General features: G+C 45.0%; 2 protein-coding genes across 14 annotated transcripts in view; both read left to right on the top strand.

The window, feature by feature from the left end:
* The window catches only part of PRDM10 (PR/SET domain 10), a 47,338-nt gene extending 43,656 nt beyond the window's left edge, over positions 1-3,682 (top strand). For all 10 annotated transcript variants that reach the window (XM_055819239.1, XM_055819246.1, XM_055819244.1 and 7 more), the window contains one exon: positions 238-3,682. In XM_055819239.1, coding sequence (XP_055675214.1) covers positions 238-474 — 237 coding nt within the window. In that variant the 3' untranslated portion in view covers positions 475-3,682. The remainder of the gene's footprint in view (positions 1-237) is intronic.
* Positions 3,683-3,925: 243 nt separating this feature from the next.
* NFRKB (nuclear factor related to kappaB binding protein) lies at positions 3,926-22,380 on the top strand. 4 transcript variants are annotated; one of them, XM_055819331.1, is made up of 26 exons: positions 3,926-4,126; positions 4,816-4,998; positions 5,452-5,653; positions 5,749-5,876; positions 6,923-7,097; positions 7,275-7,376; positions 7,974-8,047; positions 8,464-8,548; positions 8,984-9,164; positions 9,365-9,473; positions 9,938-10,064; positions 10,954-11,019; positions 11,963-12,042; positions 12,127-12,170; positions 12,623-12,680; positions 13,493-13,667; positions 14,242-14,348; positions 14,825-14,948; positions 15,342-15,421; positions 16,140-16,360; positions 16,460-16,736; positions 17,063-17,281; positions 17,751-18,536; positions 19,273-19,379; positions 20,149-20,284; positions 21,048-22,380. In XM_055819331.1, exons 2-26 carry the CDS (start codon positions 4,864-4,866, stop codon positions 21,171-21,173), a joined length of 3,924 nt encoding a protein of 1,307 aa, XP_055675306.1. In that variant the 5' UTR covers positions 3,926-4,126; positions 4,816-4,863; the 3' UTR covers positions 21,174-22,380. The 4 variants fall into 4 exon arrangements, with proteins under 4 accessions (XP_055675306.1, XP_055675304.1, XP_055675305.1 ...); XM_055819329.1 differs by having other exon boundaries at positions 12,620-12,680; XM_055819330.1 differs by having other exon boundaries at positions 4,601-4,998; positions 12,620-12,680.
* The last annotated feature ends 5,126 nt before the right edge of the window (positions 22,381-27,506 follow it).

Here is a 27,506-nt window from a genome sequence, read left to right as displayed (position 1 = left end):
ACTTATGTAACTATTTTTAACCATTCATAAATTAACCAAATGCAAAGTAGTCCAGCGTACTTGGAAACAAAGGACAAGGGTCATGTTGCTCTCAAATACATTTAAGTGAAATACAACTTGATTTCAAAGTTCCTTGTTCGTACCAGAATGTCTTCCAGCACAGCAACAGAATATTAGAGCAGAAAAGTTACAGAAGATGCAACTATTATTACCTTTTTTTTTATATTCCCTGCGCAGACTCACTATGTGATATCTGAAGGTCAGCCTGATCTGGATGTCAAACAGAACTCTTCGCTCTCCAGCGAGGTACAGGTCGGTGTTTCCCAGCCACCGGCCCACACGGATAGCCTGGAGCCGCAAACGAGCGGTCAGCAGCAAACCACCCAGTACATCATCACTACAACCACCAACGGGAACGGCAGCAGCGAAGTGCACATCACTAAACCAAGAACTTTCTCAGCAGAACATGAATGAAGAAGCCTTGCGGCGTCACTTGCTTGTACTTGTCACCTCCCCTGAAAGCCCAGATATATGGGTGTCCTGGGGCTCAATATGTTTTGAAGTATACGCTCACTTAACTTCAACTAAAATCTTGGAGCTCTTGTTAATGCTTTAAAGAGGGTTTAAGTCCCCAGCGACCGTGGAGGAGTACCCTCAGAATCCTTCTGGGATGCTATTTTTTGCAGCTTGTAACAAAAAAGACAAGAGGAGAAGTGAAACCTCTGCTTGCTCTGGACTTTATTTTTGGCATGTCTGCTGACCCTTATTTTTCCTTTTTGGAAGTGTCTCCAGTAAACAACTACTTATTTCAATTTTATGGGAAAAAGCTTGCCTAACTGAAGGCTAACTGGCAGGTTATGGTGTATGTATATTTTTAATAGGAGCCGTTAAACAGGAGGAAATCATGTAAATTGCTGGAATATGGCAGAACTGCTTCCTGTGTCTTTGTTTCAGCAGCCAAGGTGAAAGGGAATATACCAGCTCAGTGCGAGCAGACTGCCTGGAGAACAAGAGCAGCAGCAGCAAAGCGGTGGCTCCTTGCGTACATGTGTGAGGATGGATATAACGATGAAGCTGTGAAGATGTGCCGAAGCAGTCCATTGAATTATTATTTTTCCAGCCCTCGAGAACTGTTTACATGCTGTCTGCCCTGCCCTACTTTAGCAAGCAATTCCAGAAAGAAAAAGAAAAAGTGCAGTCTTAAACACGTGTTGTTTGGAACAAACAGATTGAAATCATAGCAGCACATAAGGGTAGTATGGAGCCACTATTATCTCTTTTTCTCCTCCAGTATTTGCAGGGAAAATTGCCTTTTTGCCTGTAGATGGAAAAGGCTCGGCTTAGCCTGCATCGCAGATTCTGCTGTGACCTAGAGGTAGTTGTGCTGGGAGAAAATGAAGGCACAGGAGCACACCTCTGAAGAGGCAGGGTAGTTATCTCCATTGCCACCTCATAGTGGATGTATTTTTCCCCTCAAAGACTGGATGATGGAGAGTTGATTACTTTTGATTTTTTCCAAATAACCTTGTTAACAATGCATTGTAACTCCCTCGGACAGTTCCATAAAGTGACCAGCCCTGGATTCAGGAAACATACAAGAAACATGCTAGTGGACCACTGTTCATGGGACACAGCCGTCTGTGAGGGCTGCCTGCTTTGGTAGACCTGGTCTGTGTACAGAATTCACGTTAGGTTTAGGGACCAGGAGAAAGGGAAAGAGGGGGTTTTATCTTTTAAGGCAGTGTAATTTGGGTTTTTCTTACATAATCCTCCTTAACAGGTCTGGTTGGTTGGTTATTTAACATGTTTTGGTATTTGCAAGAATATGACCACAACTCTACTGACTCCTGCTGGGATATCCTGTATACATCTAAACCCCCACTTGCTGCCGGAGAAGTCACCCCAGAATGTCTGTGCGTAATAGAACACGTTTATTTATAAAACAAAGGCAAAGAAGGATGTTTTCTCTTAATGACCCTTGAGACAGAGAGAGGTTTGGGGTGTTTTCTTTATTCTTTTTCTCTTGTGCTGCACAGAGTGTGAACGCGGGACTCCGGCACAAGTACTCCCGCAGATTTAGGAGCAGATTACCCCTGTGAGTAAGCACTACAGGTGTTTAGAGGTTGCGGTATCAGGCCTTACGGAGTTAAACCTCTTAGTCATGAAGGAACTTCACACTCAGATGGGACAAGATGAGGTCTGGTTCCTTGCAGGCAAAGCCTTGTAGCTGGTACTGCTTGGGTAATTAACATATCTGCTAATATGGTGTGGAAGTAGTGCCTGTGCATGATGAGATAAATCAGATGGAAAATACTGGCCAGCTCAGAACTGTTTTGAGGTAGCTTTGAAGTGACTTGCCAAAATATGGGTTCATTTGTTCCTGGGATTTTGCTTCTCTGGCTGTACCACTGTGTGTGGGGCATTAATGAGGTTGGTGAAGTTAATGAGGACCAGAACTCCCATTTAGCCAAGTGCAGTGATGAGTGTCTTTAAATTCAGTGGATTTGGGAGCCTGTTGGCTTCAGCGGCAGGGGTGAGCGACTGCAGTTCCCACTCATCCATTGGAAGTAGTGTTGCTGAGGAGTTTTGAATTAGGATGTTGGACGTCGCAATCTTGTTGGTGTGGGAGAAGGGAGATTTTTGTTTTGGCTGGCTTCAGGCTGCTAAATGATTTATTGATGAGTCGAAAATGGTAGTAGTAGTAGGAAAATAGACCTGGAAATGAGGTAATCCAGGCGGATGCTGCCCTGCAGGAGCAATTTTAAAGTCTTAAAAGGTCTATAATCCTTACAGATGAACGTAACGCTTGTTCCCCTTAACAATATTGCAGATGTGGGGTTTAAAAAAAAATTTTGCTCCGTTCACCTTTGGAAAGGATCATAGAATGAGGGTAACCATGCCAGTTATTTAAACCTGAAAACTACAAGGTGTTCCAGAAAACAATTTTAAAACAGCCCCTTTGCATTCAAATCTTTTTTTATCAACGTTTCTACTCTGTTCCACAGCAACAGCAGTATGCTCGGGCCATCGGCCTGGCACCTGCGTTAAGGGTTTGACGGCTGGGAAAGCATCATCCCTGGAAATGGAAGTAGCTTGACTTTTCCTTCCAAAGGAGCGACGGTGATTGCACGGATGGCAGGGGCCTGGTTTTAGCAAGGTGACAAAAAAGAAAACGGACAACAGTTTGCATGAATTTTTCTTCCAGTTTCTGCAGTGCAGAAGGTATAGGATTTATTTTATTTTTTTTTTAAACTGGAGCAAAGCAAAGATCTATCTCGAGTGACGTCCCACAGGAGCTTAACTCTGGAGTTGCCACCTGCAAGGGCTGGATTGTGCTGGAAGACTGGCACTGCTACAGGCTCCTTGGCAGCCTAATGCTGTTCCTTGGCAGTGTTTTGGATCAGATTCTCTGTTTTCCTAGACAAAAAAAAGGCGGGGGGAAATCAAAACAAAACAACTATCAGCTACACTTGGAATTTGCACCTCTGACTGCTTGGGCTGTTTTGCTTTGCCCCTTCTCTTATTTAACTGTGTATGTTTATTGTACATTTGGTGACTGTTATCGTGTCCATAGTCTCGTGCAGCCTGGCAGGTGTTTAAAAAAAAAAAAAAAAAAAAAAGCCACAAAAAACCCCAAACCACTCCGAAATTAATAAATCTTTTTTTAAAAAAAAAAAACAAACCAACAAAAACAAAACAAACGCTGACCCGTCTGTTCAGTTGGGGCCACGGGGTTTGGTGAGTGAAATCGGCCTTTCGGTCCATACGTGATGAGCGGTTCGGATAACACACGCTGTCGCGACGGGCCGTGTCGCGACCCGGAGGGCTGGCGGCGGGGGGCGGTGCAGTGCGCAGGCGCGGCAGGCGGAGGCAGCGCGGCGGGGGGGTAAAGCGGCGGGGGGACGCAGCGCGCAGGCGCGGCCCAGCCGCCTCCTTCCGCCTTCCGGTGCGGCCCGCGTGTGGGGCCGGCGCCCCCCGGCCCGAGCGTCGCTGCTGGGGCTGTGGGGAGCGGCCCGGGGGCTCCCCGTGTCTCTGGGGGGGGCTGCCCGCCCGCCCAGCCGTCACTGGGCCTCCAGCGCTCCGCAGGGTCGCGGGGGGCCGTCTCCTCGGCGCGACAGCGGAGCGGGTATGACCTGAGGGGATTTTTCTCTGGTTTCCTACTGTCCGGCCCGGCTTTTATATTTTTGGGTTGGTTATTATTTATCCCGACACCCACCCCCCCACCCCCCCCGTTAATCTATTCCGTGTGAAATGTGCGTTTTCCTGCCAGCCTAGCCCCGCACAGCTGCTGAGGGTGCTGCCCCAGGGGAGCGAGGCCCTCGGCCCTGAACTTCAGCCTCTGAGGAGCCCTGGCCTGCACCTGCCACTCGGTTTGGCAGGTTAAAACATCTTCCAGGCTTCCCGTGTAGTTTTCCCACGGTCTGTAGCTCTCCTGACATCGTGTCCTGCGGGTGGGAAGCAGCGTGGGTCACCTGTGCTTCCCAGTTTTTCCCAGTTTGTGCCGGGGCATGGTGCACCCTGTCTGGAAAAGCATTCCTCCGTTGGCACAATTCCTGTTGCAATTGTAAATTAACGCTGTGATAACTTCCATATCTCATAGCCTGATTCTGAAGCTGGCATTGAAAGAAGCGTTTCGTCAGACGCACCGGCTCAGTTATTCTGCAGCTGGGGATGTACTTGGGTTTGGGATTTTTTTTTTTTTTTTTTTTTTTGAGCAACCTGCTGTAGTGGAAGGTGTCCCTGCCCATGGCAGGGGGCTTGCAGCTAGGTGAACTTTAAGGTCCCTTCCAACCCAAGCCATTCTATGGTTTTCAGTTGTTGAGGGGTTTACTGCTGTGATTGAGGAGCGGGAGAGGGTGAAGGATGGATTCTCTGGATCACATGCTCACGGACCCCCTGGAGCTGGGACCTTGCGGGGAAGGAAATGGCACCCGCATCATGGAGGACTGCATGCTGGGGACCACCAGGGTCAGTCTGCCTGAGGACCTTCTGGAGGACGTGAGTCACGCTAAGATACTTTTATGTTTTCAGAGTTTCGATAAACAGTGCATTTAACTCCCTTTGCGGGGCTCGCAGAGCAGACTGAAAAGTGGGGAAATGTTTCTGACTGTCCTGGGGAAGGCCTCATAAAGGGCTTTGATTAATCTCGGGGAAACACCTTTTAAAACCATCCTGTTAGGTTCTTTTTTAGATAACAGTGTCTCTTGTTTTAAAACTGCCTAAGAAGGGTTTGCTTGTTACCAGTTTTGAATCTATTTTCTTGTTGCTAGCAGTATTGTTAATTTCCTCACATTTGCTACACTCTGTTGTTTTCTGCATTTGGTGAGACACTGTTTAGTGACTTGTGTTATTTTGTGACTCGTGTTGTTTAACCACAGAAAGCCTTAAGGGCTAGAAAATTGTCAGGGACATGGATGCATTTTCTTCGCTATTGTTTTTTGCTTTCTTTAGCCTGAGATCTTCTTTGAAGTTGTCAGCTTGTCTACGTGGCAGGAGGTCCTGACAGATGCGCAGCAAGACCACCTAAAAAAATTCCTGCCTCAATTTCCCGAAAACAACCGAGAGCATCAGAACAAACTCATCTCTGCATTGTTCAGCGGCGAAAACTTCCGTTTTGGAAATCCACTGCACATCGCCCAGAAGCTCTTCCGGGGTCAGTGAGTGTAATAAACTTCGGTCTTTTTTCAGGGTTAAGTTCTCAGTTAGGACTTGATGAAGACTCGAGTGTTTTTTGCCTCTCTCTTACAGACGGACACTTTAATCCTGAAGTTGTGAAATACCGGCAGCTCTGTCTTAAGTCCCAGTACAAACGCTACCTGAGCTCTCAGCAGCAGTACTTCTACCGTCTGCTCAAGCAGATCCTCGCTTCCCGCAATGTGAGTGTCTTCGGGGCGCAGCCATCGCTTTCTTGTGTTCTCTAGTGAATAGGTTGTCTTTACAACAGAGTGTCTTGGTATTTGTGCGTTTGCAGTTCTTGGAGGTCTTTCCTTTAATGAGTGCTGTGTTTCTGGTTTTGTAGCAGCCCTTATAGTACGAGAACACTAGAAACACTGTTTGCAAATTTCAGGTTTTGAGACTCATAGCTCTCACTTGTGTAAAGTGTCTGTTTTCCATGCCCACCTTGTCCCCTGTTTCCTGCATTTGCCCCTTTACGCCTTACTGTCCTGTTAACAAGTCATTCTGCCTTCATTTTGTACTGTTTCTGCCATTCTGAACCAAGTAAGGTTGCTAAATACATAGCTGTGTGAATTCCCCGGCTTCACTGGGGACTGATATGGCATAGATACAAAACTCTGCTTCTGATGCCTGTAAATCCCTCATGAAGTCTTTCTCTGTGGATACTGTTGTCAGCTAATTGCTGCCAACTGAAATGTGTTCGTTGTAAATACTCACTTATCGTGCCATTGAGCTTAGATGTTGAAACATATGGGATGTATGGATGAAGATGAAAGTCTGTCTTTATAAAACGCCCCACATATGGTGATAAGGGAAGACAAATATGGAAGTTATTTCCTCCATAGCCCTAGGGGGTAAAACATTTTCTTCAAATGAGACAGCATTTTATGTCTGCGGTATGTATTTAGCATGGAAACTGCACAAGTGCATCTCAGACCAGTGGTTAGGTTCTTCTGAACAGTCCACATAAAATAACAGTGAGGTATTACTATGTGTGCACATGAAGCCACAGAAATCTCGCCTTGCTTTTTTGCCTCCTTTAAATGGTGGTCTGAAATACTGCTTTTGACATCTTGTCCGTGGCAGATACCAGTACTTTTAAGGGCTTGCCTTACAAAGAACCAAGGTGCTTACAGCACCACCTCCACGTATTAAACTTGCTGAAAATACATGAGTTGAGCCTATCTGTTCTAGCTTATAGTGCTGTAGCTGAGACAGCTAATGTCACATGTATCTCATCTTCCAGTACTTGCTGGATTTAGCTAGGAAAGGAGGCCCTGATATGAACCTGAGGAGAAAGCACGTCTCACCAACATATGACACAGAAGAGCGAGACAGACGGGCACATCGGCGCTACTTGAAAATTCTGAGGGAAGTGAAAGAGGAGTGTGGAGATACTACCTTGTCATCTGATGAAGAAGGTAATGCCCTAGGCTGGATGAAAGACTTGAGACGTGAATGGAGAAGGACAGTGTCTTTGACAAACGAATGGAAACTGGACTCCAGTTTTATTGGCTGTGATCAAATGAACACGGGGTAATATAATTACGTAGACTGGTGCTAGGTCTTGCAGAAATAAATGTGTGTGTTGCTTTCAGATCTAAGCTCCTGGCCTCCAAGTTCTCCGGCACGTTGCCCAAGTCCACCAGTTCCCTTGAGAGTGATCCCCACGTTGTCAACCTTGGACATGAAAACAGCAGGTGAGAACCAAACTAGGGGTCGATAGGGATTTAGAGGTGAGAAGTACTTTGAGAACCTGCAAGAAATCGGTTTGAAAATCTGTTGTTGGATGGGAGCTCTTGTAACACTTCGATTTTGCAGTCTCCAGAATGGTTGGCTCTTCTCCTGGTTTATTTAATTTTTTTTCTCTTGGAAAGCTAGCATTTTAACACAAGGGTCTACAGTTTGTGTAATACTACTGATTTCTCTGTTATATTTTGCCTTTAATGGTTGAAGCATTACCATAGTCCAGTTTGAAATATTGTGGGGTACGTGCTGAGGGAATCCCTCCTAAGGGTACTGTAATCACATCTGCAAACCCTTTGTGCAGCACAGCTGGTTCTCACTTCTTTTCACTTCCATACTTTCATCAGCAGTGAAATCTGATGACCCAAGGCAGAAAGTACTGAAATAAATTGGTTGATGAAAAAAATTAAATTCAAATAAGGGAAATTTGATTATTGAAATTTGGGGATTGTTGAAAGTCGGAGTGGGTGGAAAATGGCATTCCAAGAAGTTTGGAGGGTGACAATAGTGGAAAACTGTGCCAGTAACCTCTGAATGTTTTTTCATTGCAGACAAGATAGAACTTGGGGAAAATGATTTGAAGATGATGTTGAAGAAGCACCATGAGAAACGAAAACGTCAACCTGTAAGATACCAAGAAGTCTAGGCGGGTGGGACTACATCTTGTGTATTAGTCTTTTATCTGTTAGCCTTAATGTTCAAGCTACCTCTGGGTGACAAAGTGATTGCTACTTTTTTTGTGTGCAGCCACCCTTCAGCCCTTTATCGTAACTGTATTTGATTGTCACCGTATATATGCCACTCCTGTTTATTCTTACCTGTTTAGAAGGATTTTGTAATTAGAGTGATTTTGATGAGAGACAAAATTTTGGATTACAGAGTTAGAATACTTCCCAACTGTTACTGCAGTAAATAACTTTATCGGCTGATCCCTGATAAGTTTGAGGCATTTCACTACTTGGGTGGTCTCCTGTACCCTTGTTGCTATCTTAACACTTTGTCCTTCTCCAATTTTAATTCCTATCCCACTGCCCTGCGTAGGACCACCCTGATCTAGTTACAACAGACCTGACTCTTGAGGACATTATGACTCGAGTAAATGCTGGCAGGAAAGGCTCCTTAGCAGGTCAGTGGCTTGGAGGTGGTATTTGTGCCGCATGAATATAGGGTATCCTCTGCGTGTGTGTGAAGAGCTAAGAAGGGAGGGGGTCTCCATAGATTGTCGTGTCCTTTTGCTCTTCACATAGGTGGCTGACTGCTCTGGGGTTGTGAGTTGTTCCATTTCAGTTGCTTCAGTTTCTGCTGAAGGTGCTTCCAACTAATTGCTGAAAGTTAATTGATATCTCTGCTCTGAGCAGTTACCTTTGCCTTTCTGATTTCATATATGAAAATAAAAAGATTTGTGGAAATGACTGGGAAGATGGAACGAATGATGTGTGAATGAGTGCGTACCGCATATGCTTCTGAGTACATGTTTAAATATATAGTTAGTTCATGACTCTTACTGAAATACGATTAGAAGCTTTCTAATTATTCTTCTTCCCTTTTGTCATATCTAAAGCCTTATTTGACCTTGCGACCCTCAAGAAAAAGGTGAAGGAAAAGGAAGATAAGAAGAAAAAAAAGCTGAAGATTATTAAGTCTGAGGTGGAAGATTTGGCTGACTCTCTTAGCAATGCAGATGGAATCCCACCAATGTCTCAGGATCCTTCCCCCATCCCTCTGTCATCTGTCAAAGAGGAGTAAGTGCTTCAGAGGGCCCCGAACACCTTGCACAGATGGAGAGAGCAACAGATGTTGCACCTCAGGTTTTTGTGGGACTTTTTGCATGCTTGGTTTTGTGCAGCTTGGGATTTGTGAATTATGTGGTGTTCGTCTCTCTATATGAAGGCAAATATGTACTCGGGGTATTTATTCTGCTTGTGTTCTCTTTCATTTGAAGACCTCTTGAAGAGATGAAGCCATGCCTTGGAATAAATGAAATATCTTCTAGCTTCTTTTTCCTTCTTCTGGAGATCCTGTTTCTGGAAGGACCTGCTACTCTCTCTGTGGTAAGGAATCACCTGCTTACCTAGGAATCTTGACACTAAACAAAAATAGGGGGTTAGAGGGTTTTACAGCTATGTGATAGTGTTGTCCTGCTGTAAATTGTATTAATACGAGGTTACGTGTTAAAGAAATTAAGCCCTTTGGGACTGCATACCACAATCTGTTTTTAACATGTTTCATAAATTTTAGTCAGTTGAATCTGTAAGTCTTTCCATACCCATTCTTTAGATCCTGGTTAGATATATTCTGTATATTAAGGGCAGAGATGGTGGGGAAGTTTATTCCCCATTCTGGCATCTGTTGCCTGAAATACCATGTTATGGTTACTTGAAAAAGTCAGGTGGATTTTTTACATATATAAAAAACTTTTTGTCCCCTGGATATGTTTATCCATTTTGTTTTCTGTAAAAACAGCCGTAGTTTAAAGTGTGAGCTCTTTAACAGAATATTTATTTTTCCTCTTCAGCTTGAAGATAAAGTTCTAGATTGGCAATCTTCTCCTGCCAGCGCACTAAATAACTGGTTCTCCTTTTCCCCTAACTGGTCTGAACTGGTTTTACCCGCCTTGCAGTACTTGACAGGTGACAGCAGAGGTGAGAACAGCTGTTAAAAATACTTGTGATGCTTGTACCTCAGTTCTAATCAGTGCTGCTTTACATTATAGCTCAAATCAACTTTTAATTCATCACTACAATAAGTCATTGTATTGTTGACAACGTTTCTATGATAGGCTTTATGGATTACATTTCTTGATTGTGGTAGACTTGTTTTGCATGTGGATAGTAGATAAGACACAGCTTGATACCTGAATATGTCAAAATACGTGTGAAGCAGCCTCTGGACAGACAGTTTCTCCTGTTCAGATCATGCGCTTCAGGCAGGGTGTTTGAAGCAGGGAGAAATTGGTCTCTTACTGGTGTAAAGACATTGTGGATGTCTTTGGAGATAATGAGTAAATAAACCCAAGACGATGCCCTGAGCAATCAACCGGAGGCATGAAGTTGGTCCAGCTTTGACCTGGGGCTTGGACCAGCTAAGCGTCAGACGTTCCTTTCAAAGTAAATTATTCTGTGGTTCTCTTTTGCTTAGTGGGAGGTGTTAAAGGGTGAGACAGTGTAGGTTGTACTGGCCTTTGCAGCATCGTACTTCCTATTCTCCGTAATGCCGGTGAATACTCTAAATCCTGAGTTTGCTTCCTGTGAGCCTGGGAACAGTTGCTGGTGCCTCACAGCATGAACAGGATCTCATCTGTGGACAATGGACTCATTATCCTGTTCTGTTCTTTTCTTGTGCTTGCACCGTTACTCTGAGGTGCTTACCTTCCCTTTGGGCAAATACAAATTTAGAGAGGCACTTGCATAATTACTTAAAACGCTTTATCTGTCATTATGAGTCTTAACGCAACAGCTTGCATTACGACAGTAGGATTTGGGGTGTTGGATGGCTGTATGATGTCTCTGACATGCCCTTTTTTTGTTGTAGATGTTCCTTCTGGCTTCTCACCTTTTGTTGAATTCAAGGAAAAAACTCAGCAGTGGAAATTGCTGGGTCAGTATCTTGTGCTCTTCTACGATGTCTACTACAGCAAAGGTTCATTGTTTTCTCCAGGACTTTGCTTTTCAGCTTGCTGCAGCCCAGAGGGAAGGACAGACAGAGCTGTTAATTCATTGGTTAGGCCTTCTCTTTTCTTTTGTCTGAACAAAGATGTGTTCTGGATTTGAGGTTTTCACAAGACATTAGTAACAGCAGCAGAAGACTGAGCAGCAGCAGAAGTGAGCGAAGGCACTGGGCTGTATTTGTTTACTTTGCTGACCTGACTGTGTCTATGTCACCCTCCAGATCTGTCCCTTCTGTAGAGCATACCTTCAAATTACACAGAGTAATTATTAATTATTACAGTTATAAATGAATTAAGCTTCTCTGTGGAACAAACTGATACTATTCTTATTTTTAAAAGCGGGAACCAAAAGGCAAGCTGATAATCTATGTGCCCACGCTCATACTGCCTAAGTTACATATATCTTGTGTTTATGTATTTAGCTACTAGGTAGAACTTTGCGTTCTTAACTATAGTGATTCTAGTGATCGTATTTGCAGGCTTAAACTGGCAGAGATTTGGAGTCAGGAAGCTATTCCTCTGGTGCCTTTCACAGTTTTTGGTGGAGGTTATGTAGGCACGTGTTTGCTCATGGACTTGGTGACTGGGATTACTTTGAGAACCATCTGCGAGTATCAGGTGGCTGTGTCTCAGACAGTATCTTGCACCCTTCTTTGTACAACAGAGGAGGATAACTATAGGTTTTAGCACTTTCCTAAGCCTGGATGTGTTAAAGTATTGAAATCTGAGCATCTGTGAAGTGTGGAAGATGCCTTGTGACTGGTGATTCATAGAGGGGGGAAGGGAATAGGAGGTGGATGGGAAGTACAGGCAACTGGCTTCATGACAAATAAAGGACTTCTATTTCATATTTTTCCTGATTTCTTTGACTAGGTACTTATCAAGATCATGAGAAGGAATTGGCAGCACTGTTTCAGCTCTGGTTGGAGACCAAAGACCAGACTTTCTTCAAAGTGAGTCAGAAAAAAATCACCTTCCAGCAGTACAAAACCTGACTGAGTTATATCCAACACTGACATTTCTCTGTTTTTTGGTAGGAAAATGAAGACAGCTCAGATGCCACAACACCAGTTCCTAGAGTGTAAGTGTGTAATACTGCTTGAAAGGTTTTACAGTGTGCGCTAAAGCTGCGAAGGTCTGGCCTTTGTGCCTCTGCATCTGAACGCCTTGTTGCTTAAAAAGATTTTACATTGTGGGACAAGAGGCAACGTGATAGTCTGATTTTATAAATGCAGTAACTAGACTTCACAAAGTCAACTGATACTCTCCAAATTTGCATGTATTTATCAGAGCAAACCTGTAATCTAACATGTCCTGATGACAAGATTATTTACAGTCCTTGCTTACCTTCAGGTAGTGCATAGAGCATATTTTAAGATCTCTGCAAGACTTCGTTATATTATCATAAATGCTTTCAGAATTTGTTCAGAAGAGTTTGCAGAAATGATGAGGTGACTAATCCTTTGGGATGTTCTTTGGGACTGTTGTGGGCTTGCTGTTGCTCAGAACTGATGGTGACCTTTGTTTCAGAAGGACTGACTACGTAGTCCGACCTAGCACTGGAGAGGAGAAACGCGTGTTTCAGGAACAGGTAAGAAGAGAATTTTAAATGCACGTGTTGAAACAGCTGGCTGCTAAACCAAGAGAATTTGTATGAGATGGCAGTTTTATACTCTACACAAACTTAGTTAATGTGAGGAATTAGTGCTTCTTCTGCCTTGAGGTCGGTATCTTGGCCTTCCATAAAACTTGCTAATGATATAGCCTCGCTGCTTACTTCAAAAACACCTGTATTTCCAATCAGTATTGGGCAAAATTAATTGAAATTGGTAGTGCCAACCTTTCTGTCTCATGTGCCATCCTCCAGCATATAAGGATGAATTGTCTATATTTTTCGGGCATGTATGAGTACAAGCAGAAGATAAGGGGCAGTGAGTGCACCCATAGACATAGTTATCTTGTGTGTAGTAGATCTAAGTATGTGTGTTAACAGGTGATGACGGTTCTCCCTGGCTACGTGTGCTGTGTGCATGGTGGAATATTTAGGTTAAATTTTGGAAATTTCTCTCTTGCCAGATGAGAGGAGGAAGAAAGACCTTGTTGCTGGGGGCAGGGGTGTGTGTGGGGCAGAAGACCTGTGTCTGGCACCTCTCTGGTCTGTGCAGCTGCTTGACAATGAGCCTAATGTATTGCACCTGCACACTTTGGTTAGGTGGTGCTTTATGTTCTGCTTGAAGTAGTTTGTTAAAATTAAGTTCATACAGCAGTATTTGAGCCTTTAATTTAAAAAAACTTTCTTTTTGAGAGAATGATAATAACTTACATTAAGAGTATAATTGTAGCTTTTAAGACTTCGCTGTATGTGTTTCCTGCTAAATTCAGTCCTCTTGTTTCCAAATACAGGAACGTTACCGTTACAGCCAGCCCCACAAAGCTTTCACTTTCCGTATGCATGGCTTTGAGTCAGTTGTTGGTCCTGTGAAGGGGGTGTTTGACAAGGAAACTTCATTAAACAAAGCCCGAGAGCATTCTCTCCTGCGCTCAGACAGGCCAGCATATGTCACCATCTTGTCCCTTGGTAAGGTGATGGCCAAAAAAATTTTGGTAAAAAAGAAAAAGACTCCTCTGACTCCCTGAACAATGGCTTTAGGAATCTACATCATAAAGGGAAAAGGTGGGCAGACTGGGGCATGACATAAGCAAAGGAGAAATAAATTGTATGGAATAGAGTTGATGAAGTGCTGGGAGCAGGAATAAGGAGAAGAGAAAGCATCAGTGTCTTGCTGTTGATCTGAGAGAAAATGGGAAATAGAGAGGAGAGTCCGTGGGGCTGGCTGAAGCCAAGGCTCAGATGACTGGAAAACAAAGAGTGGTGTTTTCAGTACACTGTTGTGAAGTTGGGCGTTGCAAAGTCATTCTGGGGTTCAGTGCTGTTCCCTGAGTTCATCACTCCTAGCACAATGCCAGCGTGGTTGCTATGCTTTAAAATGGTCCTTTATAATCTTCGCTCGCATCTCTGAGGGATCATGGGGTCTAGGTTTTGGTGAGCAAGTAGGGACTCTGCAAGGGGGAATAAGAGAGCAATACCAAAGTGTATCAGCTGAAGTACTTGAATGCAGCTGCTTAGCTACAGCTCTGATTTTTTATTTCAGTGCGTGATGCTGCAGCTCGCCTTCCTAATGGAGAAGGAACTCGTGCTGAAATCTGTGAGCTGCTTAAAGATTCCCAGTTCCTAGCTCCGGATGTCACCAGTGCTCAAGTAAGTTGGATGTCATGTCTGGCCTCAGACAGACAGATTCTCCTAAAAATACACCGCACAGACCAGGGCCAGTATTCAATGTGGCTAAGGCTCCGTAATTCTTGTGCCACTTTGATTAGCAAAAGGGAGCTATGTACTGCTCTGGTGAGCTGCAGCAAACTGGCACTGAACTCTGGATAATGAGAAAACAGCTAGAAAAGCTACAGAATTAGCACTGTATCATATAGCTGCTCACATTTGAGATTAAGAAGCACAGTCAATTTTCAGAGCTTTCAGCTTTGGCGGAAGCTTCGTTTAATCCAAGGTGGCAAACGGCATCCTGCGTGGCAGCATCTGCTCTCAGTCAGTCCTTTCTCAAATTAAGATTGCTAGCAGCTTACTCCACTTGTATGCCAAATAGGATTATTTTTCTATTTGTGACTTCTGGCTAGCCCAGCCAGGGACACCTTGTAATTCTGTGAATCCTGAACTTTCAGGTTAACACTGTTGTTAGTGGTGCTCTGGATCGATTACATTATGAGAAAGATCCCTGCGTGAAATACGATATTGGACGCAAGTTGTGGATCTACCTGCACCGGGACAGGACTGAGGAAGAGTTTGGTAAGCCTGGCTTGTTGATATCTTAAGAGTTGAAAAATGTTTATACATCTCCTGAGCTTCTTCAGCCCACCTGGATAGTGAACGTTAATTTGTCAGTCTAGATTTTTTTCTAGTCACTTTGCTAATGTTAGCCCATCAGCGCTTAAATCCAGTCTTGCAGAGTAGTGTGTCAGTTTGAAGTATTTGTTTGAAAAACAGCATCCCATGCAGCTTCTTACGTGCCTTGTTTTCAGCCTTTTTGGCTAATCTTACCTGATATTTTTCTTTGCGCTATTACATGACTACGTGTGTTTGATTTCTTGTCTGAAGATGAACGTACGGTTCTGAATTGGCCTCTTTCTTAAATTAGTTTGCTTGCGTTCAGGAGGTCTAATCGTTAATTTGTATTTGCAGAACGGATTCACCAGGCTCAAGCTGCTGCAGCAAAGGCTAAGAAAGCTCTTCAGCAGAAGCCAAAACCTCCACCTAAAATGGTAAATTTATTTGCACAAGTTTGCGCTGGATGTTTTGGGATGGGGAAGGAGATACGGTGTTAATTTAATCCATAGATTCTGCATCCATAGTAGCTGATGAAAATTACCACGTATTTGAGTTATCGATTCGTTATGTATATGAATGTCAGTGTCGGTCCTAGCACCAAATGAAGGGGAAAGAGGGAAATTTTGCTCCTGCCAGCTTCCACTGTGACCCCTTGTCAACCTCAGCAGAAAGGTCAATGGAATTCATTTGTGCCCTCTATCACAGGACGGTCTTTCAGATCTAGTTTTGAGGTTGATCTGTACCGGAGTGTGTGGAACACGTCCTCTGCTCTCCCCCTTGCTGTGCTGAAGCTGTCAGGGTTTGGATGTCTTTTTTGTGGTGGTGTCATTGATACCAAGTATCTCTAAAGTAGTTGCTGTTGGCAGATGAGCCAAGGTGGAAATCTGCATGTTATGAATGTTTGTCACAGCTGAGATGCAGTTTTCCCTGAGAACAGGAGCAGCCAAACACACCAGCCTACTTGTGGCTGCAGTTAGGAAGGCAGACGGTCAGTCACCTGTGACTTCAGGATTTAGCACCGGGATGATGTTCATAACCCTACAGAAGTCACCTTGAAGTGGTCAGCCCAGTCTCTAGAGCGCAGCAATCTGACACAGTTTTTGTGAAGACCTTTGAGTCTATGATTCTATGCTTGACATGTTTTCTTTGCAGAAGTCTAGTAGCAAGGAGAGTTCTGTGAAAGCACTCCCCAGCAGCACATCAGAGCCCAGTCAGCTGAGCCTTAGTGACTCCAGCATGCCACCAACTCCCGTGACTCCTGTGACACCAACTGCACCGGCATTACCAGCAACGCCTATTTCACCCCCACCAGTCTCTGTGGTTAACAAGAGTGTATCTAGTGCTGTGTCAGAGCCAGCAAAACCCAGCCAAAGGTACTACTCCTGTCTCGTACATCGCTTGTGAATGTTACTGGTTCTTTCTTGGTCATTTCCTACATCTTTGCTGACCGGCCGGCATTATCTGTTCCATAGCGTTCTTCTGGTATCATCCCCTACCATGCCACAGCTCGGGACATTGCTTTCCACAGCCCAGAGCTCGCAGACACAGCCTGGGCCACAGCCACCTCCCACCCGGGTGGTAAGTCACACCACCTCCTCAGGACTGCCACAGGTGCGGGTGGTCACTGCCCAGTCCAGCCTCCCCGCTGTGTCTCAGCAAGCCCCGGTGGTAACCCAGCAGCAGCAGCCTACGTCAGTGCCTCAAATCCGCGTTCCTGCTACAGCCACGCAAACCAAAGTGCTTCCTCAGGTGAGTTTTGCTGCATGGAAATGGCAGGGGTAGCTCTGACTTAGAATCTGATTTCTTGTAGTGTTTTGGTATGGTGCACAGGGATCATTTGCTGGCTTGGAGCATGCAGTAACTGCCGAGCAAGAACACAGAAGCAGTTCTGCATAAACAATACTGTTCAGTGCCTCTTTTTTCACCCCGTTGGCTATTTTTATGTTGCGCCATTAAATTGTGCATTACAGTAAAAAGTCCACAGAACTTGCATGCTAAGGCACAATACAGAGTAATTAGCGGACTGTTAGTATTGTGTTAGCCTGCTCATGGGCTGCCTCCGTGTCTTGCTGTAGGCTGTGATGACTCTGCCGGTGAAAGCTCAGACCAGCCCAGTGCAGGTGCAAAGACCAGGAAGCTCTGTGGCAGGACAGACAGGCATCACTGTGACAGGGCTGTCTGCAGCGCCCAGTCCTGCTGTAAAGCCAGTAACCAGCTCTCCGGGCAGTTCTGCTACAAGCACCTCCTCTACCACTGTCATCCAGAATGTCGCTGGCCAGAACATCATCAAGCAGGTGAGAGAAAGGGAGAGACGAGGAACTGGGCTCCACAACCCAGTCGTTTCCTGTTTGTTGTGACAGACGTGATAGGCAGATGTGAAAAGACAGTGAAAACTGTAGTGAGCTGTAACGCTGTACGAATTGTTAGACCATGGAGATTCAGACAGTTGCTGGTTTGGTGCATTTGAGCCCTACTTTCCCGTACAGGTAAAATATGTGTTAGTGTGGGTTCTTTAACCATCTTCAGATGTTGATCTTGTTCATCTTGTTTGGGAAGGAAACCAGCTCCACAGTATTTTGTGTTTTATGTGGGTTTGGGAATGCCATCTGATACGCAACCAGAACCATTTTCAGTAGCGTACTGAGTGCTAGCGTCATTCTGCTTCAATTCCAATGGGAGAAAACATCATCCTGCAGGGAATTTCTGCTTTGTGCCTCAGCCTGTGTCCTGGTTTGATACAGCTGTTCCTCTGATCTCTTGCAGGTGGCTATTACAGGGCAACTTGGCATGAAGACCCAGCCCGGAAGCGGCATCCCACTCACAGCGACCAATTTTCGGATCCAAGGAAAGGATGTGTTGCGCCTGCCCCCGTCCTCTATCACCACAGATGCGAAGGGACAGACTGTGCTGCGTATCACCCCGGACATGATGGCCACCCTAGCCAAATCTCAAGTCACTACTGTCAAACTGACTCAGGACCTCTTCACAGCAGCTGCGGGAAGCAGCGCTAGTGGGAAAGGCATCTCTGCAACTTTGCACGTGACATCCAATCCAGTCCAGACTGCTGATTCTCCAGCCAAGACCAGCACAGCCACTTCTGCTTCTTCTAGCCCAGCTGGAAGCACGGTGGTTAAAGTGACTCCTGACTTAAAGACTGCAGAGCCGACAAGCTCTGCTTTCCGACTGATGCCTGCTCTGGGCATGACTGTGGCGGATCAGAAGAGCAAAGCCATAACAACGGTGGCATCCACTGAGGCCAAGCCGGCTGCTACTATCAGAATCGTGCAGGGGCTGGGGGTGATGCCGCCCAAAGCTGGGCAGACTATTACTGTAGCTACTCATGCTAAGCAAGTGCCCTCTTCCTCAGCAGTGAGCGTGCCCGGCACAGTCCATACCTCAGCTGTCTCTTTACCAACCATGAGTGCCACAGTGTCGAAAGCAGTTGCTGTGGCCTCGGGAGCTGCTGGGACTCCCATAACTATAGGCACAGGAGCCACTGCTGTGCGGCAGGTACCCGTCAGCACCACAGTAGTATCTACATCCCAGGCAGTAAGTAATGCTAAGCTTTTTCTGGAGGTGGGTGAGAAAAGGGAACACTGAAATACACTGATGGTTTATGACTGAAAATGTCTCTTTACACCTACAAAGGCTCAAATTAAGTGCTGTAGAATAGAATGTGGGTCTGCAACTAATTTCATCATGGTGTTGGAATTGTAGCGAAATGCTGAAGGACTGGAAAACAGTTACTTATGTCTTCCCGTACCTCCCCTTGCGAGTGAATAAAATAAACTTTGCTTGTCTAAAGTCCTACCTCTTGCAGCTCAGCGTCTTGCCCCACACCTCTGAAATAATTTCCCTTGGAGTGGTGTTGGAATTAGAAGTGCTCATTGCTTGTATTAACTTTTTTACCAATTCTCCATTTAATGCAAATTTAATGCCCAAACCTGCAGGCACCATAGGCTGTATCGTGAAAGTTGCACAAGCCAATTGACATTACAATAGTTTTCTAAGGGGAAAAATTGTGGATGGATACAGTGACCCTTCCCACAGAAACAGTGTGGTGCGAAGGTGATGCGGGTTTTCAGGGCTCAGGCAGCTGTGAAGTGAGCTCGATGGAGGTGAATTTTAATGAGCCTGAAACGGAGCACAGATTTCATCAGCAAAGTTGCTGTTGGTTTCTACTCCCAGGACTCCTTAAAGGCAAGCTGAGTGGTAATTGCATGTTGTCAAGCAGTTTCTCTGCTGAGCTCCCTGCGGCTCCTCATGTGTTCTTCAACTTCTCTAGGGTAAACTACCAGCACGAATAACAGTGCCTCTGTCAGTGATCAGCCAGCCAGTGAAAGGCAAGAGTGTGGTGACTGCCCCCATCATCAAGGGCAACCTCGGAGCTAAGTGAGTACTTTGCATCTAGTAGTTTTGCTTTAGAAATAGGCTGAGGAAGGTCTGTGTTCGGTAGGTTCCTGGGGACCTGGCAAGGAGAGGGTGGAATAGACTTGCAGGTCCTTTAGCTGTAAGAAACTGAATGAATATGGTGTCTGGCAGTGAGGATACAGTCTTTGTTTAGTTGCCCTGAGATGCAGGTTCTAGCAAATAAACCAAAGAAGAAATGTTCCTTGCCTTGAAACCAGCTATTAGATTAGTTCTGTGTGTTCGAGCAAGAATTAACCTGCTGACATACCTAAAAATATATGTAATCTGAAGCCATCACTCTGCTAAAGAAACTAGGGAAGCGTTAACTGCCTCGGTGGAAATTCCTCTGGCGTTCAGATACTGAAGTCTTTTTGTTTATTCTTCCATGAATTCTGGTAATGTCTCCCTTAGTTAATATTTCAAGGCAGAACACTGTGTGCTTGGCTATTTTCTGCATTCCTTGAGAAGTATTCAGGTCTGATCAGACTGACCCAGCGATGTGCACAGTCCGGAATTAGGGGGTTTAATTCCTGTGGTAAAATAATTCTCTCTCCTAGTGATAAATGTTAACATAAACTTGTCACCTGTGTGTTTGCCAGTTTTTTGGGGAGAAAAAACCTGCACTACTTAAAATCATTAGTAAATTAGATAGGTAACTTTAATCTCCTAGCAACTGAAAAAGAATTTGTGAGCCTGAAAGACCTAGCCTGCTGTGCTGCTTACTAACCTTTCAACAATTCTCTTTCTTTAGCATCAGTGGATTAGGTAGAAATATCATCCTGACGACGATGCCAGCAGGGACAAAACTGATTGCTGGGAACAAGCCAGTGAGTTTTCTGACTGCACAGCAACTACAGCAGCTGCAGCAGCAAGGCCAGGCCACGCAGGTAATGGTGCTTAGAATACTAATATTTTTTTGCATTTTTTTTGACTTAAGGTCTCCATGAGGACTTTACACTCGATACATGGGGTTCTGTAAAAGGTACAGGTACTCAGCAGCTGCATTGTCTGCATTAAGCGCGTGCAGTGCACGATCTCCTTTACCTTCTCTCCATCCAGTTATGGTTTTGAAGTGCTTTGGAAGCACCGATAGTATTATGAAAGTAAACTTGAAAATCCTGTCAGGAAAGGTCCCCACCTGCTTGAAGGATTGTTTCTATACACTTGGCTCTTTTTGTAGTGCTTTGTACTTTTGGCTCCTGTGGGTCACTGTTTCTTGAAGAAATGACATCGCTTCTTTGCATATCCATCTTTGTCTGGAAACATAGTGTCCTGTAATTCCAGAGAATTAATCTGCATTGAGAGCTGCTAGTAACAAGTCTGTAGAAGTGAAGTATCCAATGGATCCAAGTCCTTCTTCTGAAAAAGCAGCTGACACGTAGGTTTTAATTCGAACTAGTTTTTAGGGTCTTCCTCTCTAATCCTGAACTCTCTTGCCACCATCCCACGTGATCAGAGTGGATGGAGCGATCTTCTTGTGACCACATTCTGTTCTTGATGTGTTTCGGTGCTTGTCTTGTTCATGTCACTGAATTTTTGTTGCCAGCAGAAGCAGATAATGTGCCAGCACTTCCAAGTGCGATGTGAGCGCAGTGTGACACCAGGTTGTTCATGGCATGGGTTGAGTTTTTTTCTTTCCGTTTCAAACAGGTGCGAATTCAAACAGTACCAGCCTCCCATCTCCAGCAGGGAACAGTGTCTGGCTCTACTAAAGCAGTTTCCACTGTGGTTGTGACAACAGCTCCATCTCCAAAACAGACCCAAGATCAGCTGTGAACACTGATTTGAAAACGGATCGCTTTCTAAGAACTTCCCTGCATCTGTTGCCATCCTCCATCCAACCACCCAAGACTACCTAACCACAGTCATGGCTAGGGACCGGACTGGATTCTGTTACCTTGCTTGTCTGGAATCAGCATTGTGATGTCTAGGTAGAAATTCCACAGCAAAAGATGCTGTACCTACAAAACAAAATGTTTCAGTCCAGATAATGTAAAGCCAAGTTCTGTGGCATTGATCGTTTAAGAAATGTCTTCCTTTTCTTTGTTCTCTTCCCATCCGAAGGGCTTTTTGCAAATACCGTTTCTGTTCATTTTGGGTTGTAGACAAAGCAGTTGATCTTGAGTCTTCCTTAACCAGGGAATCTCGTTTGGAAGGGGTAATTCAGTGGCTTTTCCAAGTCGTGAAGCAGATGCCTCCTTTTGCTGGAGGCGAGCTATCACTCCTTTTACATAGGTGGCTTAGGATGGTGGTGTGGACACTGGAGAGTTTGTAACATAGCCTGGAAGTAGGCCCCTAACACCTTCGGTGTACTATTTATAGACTTTTTAAATACCTCTCCCCTATCTCTGAGCTCAGACTTTTTTGAACAGCTACCACTTCCATGTCAGATTTCTGTCAAAAGCAGAATGAGAGAGTCAAGATGGCTTTTGCTGTAGAAAAGCCAGTAACTGTGGGGAAGAGCGAGAAGTGGAGGAGACACAGAAGTCATTGCCTGAACAAGTCTGTTGGCAAATGGGAATATAGTGGCAAGGAAAGCATTCACCAGGAGGATCCTACTTTTGTTTTCCTCAACAAATAAACCTTTTTATCAATCAGAAAAGACTATAGCTTGTCTTAAAAGCTTGGAATATGCTTTCGAATATACCCAAACGGTAGTCTCTTGGACTTGGAAGAGATATTTTAACCCCTGATCCTGGCCTTTAGGTTTGTTTTTGCCTTTGCAGTTTTATCTATGTACATTTTGTTCAAATTTTGCACATACTGGAGATGAATCGTGGCTGTTCTGACATGACCTGGAAGCTTGATCGGAGTAAGATCAGAAGGCATGTTGGACCAGGAGAAGAATAAAAGTGCAGAAAGCCTGACAAATCTCTCTGCCATCTCCTTTCAGTTTTGTACAGCTTGTTTTGTGTACAGTGATTGTCTAGCTTGCCAAGGGCTAATAGATTGTCCATCTTCTTTGTAAGATGGTTCTTTTTAACCTGGTTTCTTGTGTATTTTTTTTTGTTGGGGTTTGGTTTTTTGGTTTGTTTTGTTTAAACGTGGTTTGCTTCAAGTTACACGTTATTGAATACAATCTATTTAAAGAACCAAGTTCAGCACTCTTCCAACGCTGGCTGAGCTGCGTGTCTGTTCAGAACCGCTGCACCTGAGCAGAGCAGGCAGTTTTGTTGGGCTTCAGGCTGGGTGTGTCGATGTTTCTGGACAATAGCTAGCTTACTTCGGGGTGGGTTGGAGGAAATCAGGTATGTCAGTGACAAAAGAAGTGGCTGGCTGCAAGTGTTGAATAAGCAAGGCACGCCAATACACCATTTCAAAGCAAGCATTTGAATTATGTGTTTATATGCCTCGGGAACAGAATTTGGAGTGATAAAGGTTTTCTGAGCACCTGTCTTTGTCAATTTTTGTACCTTTTTTGTACATTTAACGATCAACTAAGGAGACAGCAGAAGGGCTCTGGTTTGGGAGGGAGGCAAAGACATTCTTAAGTCCTTTTAGTTGTGAAGTTAAAATAAGAAGTTAAAAGAGACAGCAAGCAACTTCCTGGTATTGCTTATGTGAAAGAGCCTCTAAATTCAACAAGTGGTCAAGATAATCCTGTTATGTTAGTTCTGTTCGTAATTAATAAAGTTCTTCGGTGTCAACACCTACAGTCAAGTGCTGAAAATTGGTTACAGTGTGAAGCCCCTTAAATTTCTTTGAATCTTCTTGCAGGTAGCTCAGTGAATTTGTCACTGGCCGCAGGAGGCTTTGGCAGTGTTAACAGAACAAGAAACCTGCATCTAATCCCACAAGTTTAGTGTGTCTCAGGTTCTTGATGCTGCTTTGAAGAGTCTTGCTGTTCAGGTCATTGCCATCCTGTCTTTGCTAAACGGATCGCAAACACGTGAGCAGTTTTTGCATTTGTTGCTGCTTCACTTAGGCCCGTTCTCCTTGCTTGTAAGTCTAATTTTTGGGGAAGAAGCATCAGTCGCTGTGTGGGCTTCTGACTTCCAGCGGCTGCATGCTCGATTAGGTAGTATATGCTCGCTCCCCACTTCTGAGAACAAAGTACAGCCCACGCTGTAGTTCGGCTGCCACCCGTCTGGTGAGTTGCTTCCACTCTAGTTGAAAAATAACCCTCGGGCTACTGCAAGTAAAGAGCCCGTGGTTTTAATAAGTAACCTTTAACTTCTACACAGTAGGCTGAAGGGCAGAGAGGGGCTCGAGGTAATTTTTTGGTATATGCTGGCCCTGGATGAGGACACCTTTAAGCTGGACTCTGTCCAGGTGGTGTTTGCTCCTGCGTCCTCGTGCTCTGGACGCTGAAAGCTGTTCCGGAGGAGTACTGCTGTAAAAGCTGGCAGGGGCGCACGCACGTAGGGGAAGAAGGCCTACAGAAAGTATTATACTGACGTTACCCGTTTTCCATCTGTTTGTCTTGCCTGAAACTAAAGGGGCTTTCAGCCTAATGTGTCTTTGCCGTTACTTTTTTTTAATTAAAAAATGGGAGCACAGCCTGTCTCTGTCACAGTGAGACGCTCACTAGAGTTATCCAGGAGCCTTGATTATTTCTTAAAACCTGTGGATTCGATGTTTATTTCCATCAAGCGACTATCATGTAATCATTGCTTACAAGAACTGAGCGTGCTACACAAACTGCCGCAGGCCATTGAAAACCTTTCTAACCTTTATTTTAACAACTGCTCTGTTTTATTTAAATCATGGGGGAAATTGTATTTATATACCTCAGTAAGATGCCCCCATAACCCAATGAACTCACCTCGAGGTTACTTCAGGCGTTCCTTTTCAAAAACAATAGTTAATGGGGCATCAACCTGTGTATCTTTAGCAGCTGATCTTCGTTTTCCAAATACCTTGCAGTCACCAGTGTAGTTTTTCGGTAAGTACAAACCCCCTGTTACTCGTTTTTCATGTGGCAAACCTGAACCATCGAAACCAGAACAAGGTCGCAGTAGACTCAGCTCTCTGACACGAGGTTGGTACGTGGTGCCTGACCTCAGGATGCTTCTGGCTGAGCGCTGCTCACATAGCACTATGGGGTGGCGGTCTGACATTTGGACTTTGGCCCCACAACCTTAAACACGGTGACTTGGTGTGGACTAGGCAGAGCCGTGGGAAAGGAGGATGCGCTGCCGTGTCCTAGATGGAAGCTGGCTCCCACAGAAACATTTAATTCTGTAGTTGCCCCATAGCAACCAACTGGCCTCCGTCTGAGATTTACTTGAATCATGCTTATGTGGCTCGATCGGATGTGTTGTGGATCCTCAGTGCTACACTGGATCCCTCAACGGCAGCCTAATATATTGTTCACTCATTTGATAAAAGCTTCAGGGTAGCATTGCTCGAGCTGATGAAGCTTTTTGAATACCAGCTTAGCGTGACCATTTTGTGGGAGTTTTGTGAAGGTGTATTGAAACGTGGAGTCATTTTTGCACACCATGGATACTGTTTCTCCCACCCTGCCTCTCGCTGTCCAACCCTGCTACATACCGGTAAGTGATGGGACAGCTGAGGCTAACAAGGGAGTACAATAACCTTATCATTCACAAAAGGGACGTTATGGCATCCAGAGATTGTAGCCTAGCTACATCTTTCTTGTGCAGTGAACCTCTAGACAGCTAAATGTGACTCTCTGGCCCTAGGCTGCGTTTGCAGCTGACGCCTCTGGAGGGCAATTCATTTGACCTGCCTCTGGCTGGTCTTGTCGGATGAATCACTCTCTGGATATAACCACTTCTTTCCGTGGACTATGAAAGAATTCTGGATGAGTAGCTCAAATTTGTGTTTTTAATGATTTAATTTAGGGATGACGCATCTCACGTCGAGTGACCCATTCAATGTGAATTAATCCGTTTGGGCATGGATCAATCTCGTATGTGGCATCCTGCGTTGAAGCCTGAGAACTGCTAAATCAGAGGTAAATATTTTAAGAACCGATTTGTTTCCTTACGTCTAGAAGTATTTACCAGACCAATTTGGTAAGCCTTGCATCCTATCTTCTAACGTTACTTTTTCTCACTTTCCCACAGTTTGCAAGACCTGGAGCAAAATAACTCGCTTGCCAGCACCAAGATCCTTAAGGCAGAAACATGTTGGTCTTTCAGAGCTCCAGGATCAGGTGGTTTCACACCGCTTCAAGAGCAGAAGGCACCGACCAAATACAGCAGGGAGCATCAGTAAGTGGATGTGCTGACCCAGAGTAAGACCTTCATGGCTTGGAAAATAGAAAAGCAAATGTGCCAAAGGTCACACTGTTATACCTGTTGTGCTGACATGGCTTGAGGAGCTCATAAGGACCTGGAAGTGAGGACCTGCAGAGATGCTGGCATTGTTTGAAACTTGGTAAGTGGCTTTAATGTGTTCTTGTGTCGTTGTGAGTGAATTTTTGGCAACAACGTGGAAAATTTTCAGTTTGTGCTTGGGGAAACAATGTCTGCTTGGTATTTAATGAGACATGCCTACAGAAACATGCTTCTATACCTAGAAAAATATGCTTGATTACTAAAAAAAAAGTATTTGCACTGAGGGCTTTTAAATCACTTAAGCAGGTGACTTGTAAGTCAGCCTATGGTGAGAATTGTTCCTGTGTTCTCAGTTACACGGTGAAATGATGGGTATGGGCAGACAGTCAGAAGCCCTTGAGTCACTGCAACTTTCTGAATTCCTGCTCTCCCTTTGCCCTGCTTTGCTCCTGTAGGGAAGGCAAGTTCTGTTGCATAGCTGGGGTGGCCTGAGTAGCTTAATGACAAGCAACAAGCCGTTGTAGTGAGGTTTGCTTTTCACAGTGTTCCTGTACTGAAAGCGCACTTCTGTCTTCAGCTGGCCCCTGCCATGGCTGAAGGGGTCTCAAAGCTGGTGCAGAGCAGAGAGCGGGGCTGTTACCTTCTCTGTCAGTTCTGCAGTTGTCGCAGCATCATGCAGCCTCTGTAGGAAGCTGGTTGCTTACCAAAAATCATAGACTTAACTGGGTGATTGTTCCAAACATGCACTAGGACAGCTGGGCAGGTGGGAAGTTGTTAATGTGCAAAGCTGAGGATTTCCCCAAAAGCCCAGAGCGCTTCATTGTCACATAGATAACACCCTGTTCCTTTGAAGTGCAACCTGAAAGGTTAGCGTGTGGTTTTTAGATAGCTGTGACCAAGGGAGAGAGCCCCCAGTCAGAGGGAGGAGTCCTTTGTCATTAGAAAGCTGAGCTGGGGTGTGGTTGATAGGGTTTATTCTATTTTTATTTTTTTGGCTTGTGTTGTGGAGGTGAGTCCAAGTGGCGTGGGCAAGCTGGAAGGGTGCTGCTGCTCAGAGTTAGCAAACCCAGGAGCTCCTTCCGTAGGAAGAAAGGTTTCACTGAGTATGTCCATGTGCCTGGATTTGAACAATTTTGGCAAGAAGTATCAGGGTTTAGGTTAGGGCTGCATTTAATCCTTCCTTATATTTTTCCTGGTGTTTTTTTTTATGATATAAGTCAAGCATCACAGAGAGCAACAACTAACTGGCTGGGAACTACTGTTCCCAGCTCATGGGTATTTCCAGAGTGCTCTCTTCTCTCAGTACTCGAGATGGGTTGCAAGGTGAAGCAGGTTTGCCACATCCCCCTGCCATCTGGTGGAAGGAATCTCAGGGCTTTCCTCCAGCCCATGGACCATCCTTACCCCACAAGCCCTGGCTGAGTTAGCAACAAATGTCTGAGCTTCAGAGAACTGGTAGAAGAGCCATGGGAAAGTAAGTCAGAGCTGACCAGTTCTTCGTGCAGTGAGGGAGATCTAGGTTGGCTGTTGTGAAAACGCACAGAAAGTACGGACACCTTAGTGCTAGAACAGAATGTCTTGAGAGGAGGGGAGTTTCCAAACAAACATGATATGTGGTGATCCTGGTTTTGGGGTGGAGAATGCACTAGAGCAGGTCTGCAAGCCTGATCTAGCCAGCAGCGTGTTTCATCCAGCCTGCCGCCTCACCCCGAAGGGCACTAGCGTCATCTGGGGGAGCATATGTCTTGCTTTTCACCTCTGACAGACTGAACTCTGCGGCTGAGTTCGCAGCCAGTTTTCCTACTTTGGGGTGGGCACAGCAGCAGCACGGGTGGTCTCACCATACCCTGCTAGGGGCAGC

The sequence above is a fragment of the Falco peregrinus genome, chromosome 15 (assembly GCF_023634155.1).
Source record: "Falco peregrinus isolate bFalPer1 chromosome 15, bFalPer1.pri, whole genome shotgun sequence".
In the NCBI taxonomy this organism is placed as follows: Eukaryota; Metazoa; Chordata; class Aves; order Falconiformes; family Falconidae; genus Falco; species Falco peregrinus.
The sequence above is the reverse complement of the archived record's forward strand: the minus strand, read 5'-3'. Positions and strand labels throughout refer to the sequence as shown.

Excerpts from the sequence above, each read along its gene's own strand:
- NFRKB (XM_055819329.1), top strand. The coding sequence starts at position 4,864 with ATGGATTCTCTGGATCACATGCTCACGGACCCCCTGGAGCTGGGACCT. Across the intron at positions 5,654-5,748 it reads CGCCCAGAAGCTCTTCCGGG|ACGGACACTTTAATCCTGAA; the intron begins GTCAGTGAGTGT and ends TCTCTCTTACAG. Across the intron at positions 12,171-12,619 it reads ACAACACCAGTTCCTAGAGT|AAGGACTGACTACGTAGTCC; the intron begins GTAAGTGTGTAA and ends CCTTTGTTTCAG.